Here is a 10,000-nt window from a genome sequence, read left to right on the forward strand (position 1 = left end):
CTTTTCTCTTCTCTCACTTTTTTGCTGTCTCTCCTCTTTCCTCCTCTCCTTTCGTCTCTCTTCTTCTCTCCTCTCCCTGCCTCTGTTCTTCTCTCCTTCCCTCCTTTCCTCTGATCTCTCCTCTCTCATTCTTTTAATCCGTCTTTCTCAATTGCAGTTTTTTTCAATTCTTCACTTTCCATGTACAGTGAAGTTTGAAACAATGTCTCTCTCTCTCTCTCTCTCTCTCTCTGCCCCCCCCCCCCCCCCCCCCCCCTCAGTTATAAGACGTTCCTCAGTGAGGACGCCGGTCCGGAGACGCTGGTCGCCATCGTTCACGCAGCCAACGACCCAGACGGAGACGCCGTCTCCTACGCCATCACCGGCGGCAACGAGGACAGCAACTTCCTGCTGGACAACCAGAAGGGTGAGGGGACACACACACACACACATACACAAGAGTACAGTACACACATACACACAAACGAATGCACAACACATACATGCAGTACATGCACCAACATACATACACACACACACACACACACGCCTCATTTACACAAACTCACATGCTTAGATGGTTGCATGCAGATAGCACAAGCAGACACATGCAACATACTCTACACAGATACACACACATACACACACGGTGCATACACACATACTCTCTCGCCCTGTCTCTGTCTCTCTCTCTCACACACACACACACACACACACACACACAGTATTGTGTTGTTGCTGTGGAAACTAGTATTTGGGGATAAAGCTCAGATAGATTTAACAAGGCCAGCGAACCCCCTGGAACACACACACACACACACACACACACACACACACACACACACATACATAAACATAAAAAATATGAAACAACAATACAACACGTGCATACACAATCACAAGGACACACGCACACACACACGCACACACACAGAGCTCAGTGTGTTGCTCCATTTTGTTCTTTGTTGTTTTTTTTTTTTGTTGTTGTTTGGCTGTTGTGAGCAATGTGCACACACACACACACACACACACACACACACATTAAAAAGGATTCAACCATGTCTACAAGAAAAACTGGGGAGATGAGAACAGTGTGTGTGTGTGTGTGTGTGCTGAGTGTGAAAGTATTTGTAGATACAGTTCATGTGTAGCAGTGTGCTGTGCAGTCATGTTTGGCATGTTTATCTCCGTGTATGTGTGTGTGTGAGTGTGTGCGTGTGTGTGTGTGTGTGTCTCCATGTCTTTCTCTCTCCCTAGCTGAAGCTTAAGCCTCTGTCTTGCCTTATCGCCCAGCATGCACCGCTCCACTGCTCTGCTCCACACACACACACACACACACGCACACACACACACACACGCACACACAAATGCATACATGCACAAACAGATATAAGCATGAACATTTGCACATAAATGATATATTAAGACACACACGCTCCCCCTCTCTCTCTCTCACACACACACACACACACACACACACACACACACAGATGGCCTTTGGCTTGCTCGGGCGTTCTGCTTTGTCACTTCAAAGCGTTGAGAAGTATTTTCATGTAGATGTGTTGCTCCCTCCCAGCCTGCATGTCTCTATTCATGTTGCTACCAAAGCTGCTTATTTGTTTGTTTGTTTGTTTGTTTGTTGGTTCGCTCTGTGGTTCTGCTGTGGGAACAGGAAGTGATTGTTAGCACAGAAAAATCTGACATTTGTTTTGGGTCTGTATGCTATAACCAGTTTTAGACTAATATGGGTTTTTGAAGGACGATATTTTTGCATTGAAGCTGCTGATTCTGTTGATAGACGCTTTACAGCTGCAACACAAATCTGCCATCAACCAGCTGAGTCTCCATGATGGAGGAACACTGTAGAAATATCTGTTAGTTAATAAAGTGTAAATCTGTAGCATGCAGCAGCTTGTTGTGGTGTGGCTGTAGATCCATTCAGTAACGTTCTCAGTAAAAGTGAATAGTGTGATAAGGTGGATTTGGTTACTGTGACACAGTAAACTGTCTTGTCTTTAGCCCTAGTCTCTACTCCAAAACACCCTGAGTTGTAGCTTGAGAAGAGTCAGCTCAGTTAACCTGAACAAACTGTTAGCTAGCTAACTAGCCAGCAAACACACTGATGTTAATGTGAACATGCTAACGCTAGCTGCTACTAGATACGTTAGCTAGTGTGCTAATCAGATGTGTTAACAACAAGACAGTGATGTTAGCTGACCAGATACTATGGTTAGCTAGCTAACAAGCTGACATTATCTAAACACTAAATCAATCAGATGGATCAGTGATGAAATGATCAGTTCAGTCAGAAACAGAAATGAACCGTCTGTTCAACAAGCTGTACGTGTAGTCAGCTGTTCTCAGAGCTGCCAGAAGATGCATTAGCCTATGCCACTTGAAAATTGCAATAGAGGTGATTAACTCACTAATTTCTGCTTTTAAAAGCATTAGAGTAGCATCAGTGTGTGTGTGTGTGTGTGTGTGTGTGTGTGTGGTGTAACTGCTGCTGCATCAGACCTGGTTTCATCACCCTCCCTGCCCCCAGTAGAAAGGGCAGTGAATCAAACTGGTGTAAGCGATCACACCAGTTAACATGAGCTGACAGCTCGTCCCTGCAGGACGGATGACCCACAGTCTGAACATCAGGCTTTCTGGATCTAATAAATGTTTGACTAAGTGTAAAAATTTGCTGTTTCCACTGTGTTTGTCCTGCAGCAGTCATATTGGGATTTCAGCAACATAAACAACTAGTTTTCATATCTTTACTGTATCTTTACTGTAAGGAGAGAAGCTGCCATATCAGTCAGTCGCTCAATCAATAAATTAGTAAATGCACAGAGAAAATGGGAAATTAATGAATAAAATAAATAAATAAATAAAATCACATAGAAAATGGGAAATTATTTAATAAATTAATAAAACAGCAATATGACAAATTGGGAAATAAACAAAATCTGAATAAATGACTAAATAAATCAATAAATCAACCAATAAATTAATTCCTAAAATGTTTTTTCATCTGCAAATACAAATTCAATATACCTATTTTTCGTTCATATATTTCTTATTTCTTACTCCGTTTACTAATTATTAATGAATTAATTTATTGTTATGGCAGACTTGGTCCTCCATACAGAACGGCCAAGTATCTGCAACTGTCCTTCCACCATCCACTCAACACTGTCTGTCTGTCTGTCTGCCTGTCTCTCTCTCTGTCTGTCTGTCTGTCTCTCTCTCTGTCTGCCTCTCTCTCTGTCTGTCTGTCTGTCTGTCTGTCTCTCTGTCTTTCTGTCTGTCTGTCTGTCTGTCTGTCTGTCTGTCTGTCTCTCTGTCTGCCTGCCTGTCTCTCTGTCTGTCTGTCTGTCTGCCTGTCTTTCTGTCTGTCTGTCTGTCTGTCTCTCTGTCTGTCTGTCTGTCTGCCTGTCTGTCTGTCTGTCTGTCTGTCTGTCTGTCTGCTGCAGGTATCATCAAGCTGCGTCGGAGCCCCCCCCCCAGGCTGAGGGGGCCCCAGTACGTTCTCAACATCACGGCCACGGACGACAACGCGTCGGGGGGGCCGTACCCCCTCAGCAGCTCCGCACAGGTCATCGTGGGAATCAACGACATCAACAACAACAAACCAGTTTTCCAGGAGGTGAGGTTGTGTGTGTGTGTGTGTGTGTGTGTGTGTGTGTGTTCAGGCAGTGGGTGGAGTCTCTGGGAGCGCTTTCCTATCTCTCTCCTATTGGTCCCTACATGTCTGCATCTGCTGCCCTGTCCTGCGGTGTGCCCCAGGGTTCAATCTTGGGTCCTATATCATTTGCCTTTTTATGCTTCCCCTTGGCCAGATTATTAGCAGCTTTGAAGGTATTTCTTATCACTGCTACGCTGATGATGTGCAGCTTTACATGTTGCCTGATAAGACTGACAAGCTGTCTGTTTTACACAACTGTCTGATTGCTATTTAAGGACTGGATGGATAACAACTTTCTGCAGCTTAACACTCTCACCCTCGCTCTAGACTTTAAACTAAAGGTGATCAAGCCTAAACTATGGATCGCTCTTCCATTGGACTTAAGATCTGCAGACTCAGCAGCTGAAGACTCTTCTGTTCAGACTGGCCTTTGCTTAGCCTCTGTCTGTAATTCTGTGTTTTTATGTCTTGTTGTTTTTTTTTACTGTTTTCTGGTCTATTGGTGTTTTATGTCATATTGTTTTGTTTGTTTGGTCTTATTTTAACTGTTACTCTTGTGAAGCACTTTGTGACTTGAAAGTTGCTCTGTGAAACTTTACTTACTTACTTATTTGCTAAAGTTAGCTAGAATACGCCTAGTTTCATTCTCTAGCCCAGTTTGGCAGTACTCCAATCTCTGCGATTCTTCCTCCCAGTGCCAGAACTACAGTCTGAACACCGGAGTCCTGGAGAACCAGCCACCGGGAACGTTCGTCCTGCGCGTCCAGGCCCACGACGCCGACATGGGGGTCAACGGAGAGGTCAAATACGGCATCATGCACCGAGACGGAGTGTCGTCTGGGTTTGACATCGATCCTGACACCGGTTAGTCCCAGTCTCTGTGGTACATCACAGGGGTTTTGCTCTTTTCCTGAATTGAAAGTTGAAACCTGTTACATGATGTCAAAAATACATCATGTGTCATCATTGTTTACAAAAAAAATGCAACCTGCTTCATCAAATTGCATTATCTGAGAGGGTGTTAAATGAAAGTTTATGGATCATTTTATGGATCAGTCATGTTTCCCATACCTACAGTAAATACCTAGAATCATGAAAAAAGGTAAGAAATAGTTAAATAAGGGTTCAGCTAGGGTTAATGAGAGATCATTTCCATTTTGAACAAAATGCACAGTAAGTAACATTATCTACAATACACAGTTGTCATTTCAATGTGACTTTTGTCATCCAGTCACACCAGGATGTAGTAAGTGACTGGTCTGGACGCTCAAAATTTTGCTCACATTGCTGTTGGGTCCTGAAAACCAGATCTGGAAGTGGTCAGGTTTGCATTGCGATCTGAATTCTGCAAATTCTGGACACAAACCAGCTGCAGTTTCCATGTATAGAGATGGAGAGGGAGACAGATAAAATAAACCCGGCCTCAGGAGACACTGTGATCATACAGCGATGGTGATCTCTAGAAATCTGATCTTTAGAATCAGATCTCAAAAATCACATTGAAATGACAAGAGTAACGTGCGTCCCGTCCGCCCGCAGGCGTGATCCGCACCGCGGCGAGTTTCGACCGGGAGCGTCAGCGGGAGTTCACGCTGTCGGTGACGGCCACGGACCAGGCGGAGGAGCCGCTGATCGGCATCTGCCGGATCACCGTGCTGATCACCGACCAGAACGACAACGACCCCAAGTTCGAGAACAGCCGCTACCAGTGTGAGTGTCTGCTGCATGATGGGAGACAGTAATGTACTACTGCTACTAATACTACTAATACTGCTAATACTGCTAATACTACTAATACTGCTACTACTACTACTACTACTGCTACTACTGCTACTACTACTACTAATACTGCTACTAATACTACTACTACTACTGCTAATACTGCTACTACTACTACTAATACTACTACTACTACTAATACTGCTAATACTGCTACTACTAATACTACTACTGCTAATACTGCAACTTCTACTACTAATACTACTGCTAATACTGCTACTACCACTACTACTAATACTACTACTGCTGCTAATACTGCTACTACTTCTACTGCTACTACTGCTACTACTACTACTAATACTGCTAATACTGCTAATACTGCTACTACTACTACTACTACTGCTAATACTGCTACTACCACTACTACTGCTAATACTGCTAATACTGCTACTACTACTACTACTACTACTGCTAATACTGCTACTACTACTACTACTAATACTACTACTGCTGCTAATACTGCTACTACTTCTACTGCTACTACTGCTACTACTACTACTAATACTACTAATACTGCTAATACTGCTACTACTACTACTACTACTACTGCTAATACTGCTACTACCACTACTACTGCTAATACTGCTAATACTGCTACTACTACAACTACTACTGCTACTACCACTACTACTGCTAATACTGCTACTACTACTACTAATACTACTACTGCTGCTAATACTGCTACTACTTCTACTGCTACTACTACTACTAATACTGCTAATACTGCTACCACTACTACTACTACTACTGCTACTACTACTACTACTACTACTACTACTACTGCTACTGCTGCTACTTCATTACAGATTAGTTGGTGATGGAAAAAAGTTATAGTTCACCTTTTATTTTAACAGGTTAGACTTGTCCAGGATTTCTTCAGGTCAGTTACTGAGCCTGAGCTTAAAGCCTGGCATGTCGTCTGACTCCCTTTGCAATCATATTTCTTGATTTTTTTCTGCTTGGACAAATATTTGCAGTGTTTGGAACTGGTAAAACAACAAAATGTGCTGTCGTTTGCAAGTGGTAAATTTGTTCCTTTGATGCTCAGCCTCTTATCTGTTGGGTTTTTTGTCGCTGTGTGTATCTAAATGTGTGAAACGAGGCACTAACACTGTCAGGTTAAGGGTTCGCCGACCCGTATTGAAATCTGTGCACTCTCTGCACTGTGAGGCAGTTTGGATCAGATCCTCCTGCAGGGCGTCCCGGCCCTGTGGGGAGGATCTGAGGATCTGCTTCAAGGTGAAACAGAGTTTGGAGGGAACAGAGCAGGTGAGGTGTGAAAGGCCTCGCCGCTTGTCGTCGTCTTTCAATCTGCATCCTGGTAATCCTGGAAAGCTCTTAAGACCGATGAAACATTCGCCGCCGGCTCTCGCGGGTCCGTGTTTGTTTACCATGTGTGCAAATATGTGTTTTGATAAGCGTCGTGTCAGAAGTTCTCCTCGTCAGATTAGGGAAACACACCGAGTGGCTCATTAACTATTTAACAGGCAGATTGAAATGTTTCTGGGACACGCATTCATTTACTAGGGGCGTGTGTGTGTGTGTGTGTGTGTGTGTGTGTGTGTGTGGGGGGAGGGAGAAGGGGGGTGGGGATTGAGCCGGAAACTGCCTCTGTTTAGCCTGCTTGTTGTTGTTGTTGTTGTTGTTGTTGCAGTCATTGTCGACATACATTAGAAACATCAGGTTTTTGATTAATTAATTTTTTGCCCCCCCCCCATGATGAAGACACGTGATATAATGTGTTATGTTATCTCTTTTTTTATGGTGAAGCCAAAGGCAAATTTCTGCATTGTGGACGATAAAGTTTCGTATTCAATTTCATATGCGTATGTAGCGGGGTTCACTCTGCGTTGCGTATTGTGAATGAAGACGCTACGACGACTGGGTAGATGACGGCATATTTATTGTCACCAGCCTGCATCTGTATTAGAATAGTAGTAGAACAGTGATGAATACACAGGTCTCTCTCATGAATATGCTCTACTGCGCCTTCTCTCTCAAAGTCCAGAAGCAGAATGAGCGCGAACTAGCGCGTTACAGAACTTCCGCCCACAACGGAAGAGTCCATCACAATAAATTCTTCCTAACACTAAATATCAGCTTTGAAATGTGATGCACAAATTCTATTTACTTTGTAATGACTTCCGAAATGTACTTTTGACCATTAAATAACACAGTGCCTTGTAAGAAATTAGTACAAAAACCAGGAAGTTACCCACACAAATAAACCGGTTGGTTTGGCCACTCTGCTCCTTCAAAATAAGAGACCTCTGCATGCCTAGTAGTGCAGATCAAAATAAGAGTCTCTGCTTACAATCTAGCGTAACAACATCACACTGCTACACGTATTCGTATTTGCATTTGTATATCTCATCTTTGCACTGATTGGCCTTATTATCACTGAACTATTAAATTATTAAAGGTCAAACTTTGTAACTCAGATGTTATATCTCAGACAGCACTCGTCTGATCTTGATGAAACTTGGAGCGACGATGCATCTTGCCGCTGTGTTCTGGTGTTAAAACATCACACTGCTCGGCCTGATGGGGGCGCTGTAATTAAAGATCAAAATGTCAAACTTTGAAAGAAAATTTTGATGAAACTTGGTGGGATGATGCATCTTTTACTGATTGGCTCTGCATCATTCATGGGGGACAGCATGTTTACTTGTTTGAATTTTGACTCATCATTTATGGACTTATGGATAATGCTTTCCTGGTTGCAGTCGTTTGTGTTCACGCAGGTTCGTCAACAGGATTTTGGATGAATGAAAATCATTTTTAAAAATCTATCCATTAACTTTGCAGAGTGAGAACCAGAAATAACAAAATCACATTGTATTTTAACTTATTGACAGTATCTGTGTAACAAAAACAAAGACAGAAGATAATAGTATGCACCTTCCAAACTACCTTGAGTCTGATGCTCTATGCTTCGCTTCAGACTCAGCAGGTTTGGGATGATTATACAGTTTTTAAATCTGTCCAGTGACTTTGCAGACTGAGACCCACAAATGGCAAAAGGACATTATTATTGACAATATGCTTGCAATGCAATATTATACAGCTACAGTACAAAACTGCCTTGTTTGTCAGAGGCAGGTAAGCCTGCTTGTTGTGCTCGCTGTCTGATTCAGCGCTGACACACATCACAGTCAGCAGGATTTGAGGTTATTAATAAATTTGAAATGCATTCATTGACTTTGCAGAGTGAGACCCAGAAATGACAAAATGAGGTGACAGGCTGCTGACACAACACAATGTTCCGCTTATAATAATGTCTGCTTATTATAATAAAACATGATCTTGATGCGTTGACTCGATCTTAACCTGTGCTTATCCACCAGCATGTAGAGCAATAGGAAACTAAATCATGAAATCAAATTTAATGAAATTTGGTACATAAACTATTGGCACAGGTTTACAGTAAAATACAGTATGTATTGGTTGCAATTGCTGCATGTGGGTGTGTGTTTTTTTTTTTTTTGTCCTCCCACATTTTCGTAATTTCCCATGAGATGATACATGATAGAGTCATGCCATTTGGCAAAATGATAGATATTGGTGAGATATTGTCACTCAGAAAATATGACCCTGATTGGCTAGATGGTGGCGCTATAATCAAATGAAAAGTAGAAGTAAATAACAAAAACAAAAACGAAATGCAGATTATACACCTTCTGAAGCACCTTGTTTTTAAAATGATATTTAGCTTTCAATCCTCGACTCACAGGCAGTAATAACATCAGTTAGACCCTTTCTTAATTAACTAATCAATTCTTAATTTATTGTTCACCAAGTGTAGCTTAAATTTTTCTTTAGTCCAGTTCTAAAAATGTAGGGTGTGATATGGGGTATTTTATTTATTTATTTGTTCACCTGTTGTTTGCTTTTAATTGTGTTCTCCTTGTAGAACTGCTTTCAATGAAAAGTTTGTGAGAAACAGAATACATTATCATCAGTAGTAGCAGTATTAGCAGCAGTAGTACTGCAGCCACATGGCTCCTGTGTGACCTTTAACCCCTTTGCCCCTCCAGACTTCCTGCGGGAGGACACGCCGGTGGGAACTAGTTTCCTGCGAGCGGCGGCGCACGACGACGACCAGGGGAGTAACGCGGCCATCGCCTACTCGCTGTCCAATCAGAAGCCGGCGTACCTGCACATCAACCCCAGTACGGGCTGGATTTACGTCAACCACCCCATCTCCCAGGTCAGAGCCGCGCCAACACCATTTACACCAAACCATATTTTAATTTCTCCCTAGAATTAACACATTCTCTATTTTCTGTTAGTGTTAGTTAGCCGTTTGCTGCTAAGTTGCATCCATTCAGAATTTGTACATTAAAGTGCTGTTCCTTGGGTTGTGGAGCTTCCTGGTCATGATAAAACCCCAAAATTGGCAATTCTCTTGGGAACAAAGAAAATAATATGTTTATCAAGAATTGTAAATAGGTGAAAAAAGGTGGGAGACTGGACTTTGACAAAGCAGATTCTGCCAATATATAAAAAAAATGAGTCTCTTAGGCTACTTTTTATTTTTTTTGCCTATTAACAATTATTGGTAAACGT

General features: G+C 42.3%; 1 protein-coding gene across 1 annotated transcript in view; it reads left to right on the forward strand.

Moving 5' to 3' along the window:
- The window catches only part of LOC139923228 (neural-cadherin), a 153,962-nt gene that overhangs the window by 81,412 nt on the left and 62,550 nt on the right, over nt 1-10,000 (forward strand). The window contains exons 7-11 of the mRNA XM_078287062.1: nt 261-406; nt 3,441-3,613; nt 4,348-4,516; nt 5,192-5,362; nt 9,469-9,641. Coding sequence (XP_078143188.1) covers nt 261-406; nt 3,441-3,613; nt 4,348-4,516; nt 5,192-5,362; nt 9,469-9,641 — 832 coding nt within the window. The remainder of the gene's footprint in view (nt 1-260; nt 407-3,440; nt 3,614-4,347; nt 4,517-5,191; nt 5,363-9,468; nt 9,642-10,000) is intronic.

This window comes from Centroberyx gerrardi, chromosome 12 (genome assembly GCF_048128805.1).
Source record: "Centroberyx gerrardi isolate f3 chromosome 12, fCenGer3.hap1.cur.20231027, whole genome shotgun sequence".
Taxonomy (NCBI): Eukaryota; Metazoa; Chordata; class Actinopteri; order Beryciformes; family Berycidae; genus Centroberyx; species Centroberyx gerrardi.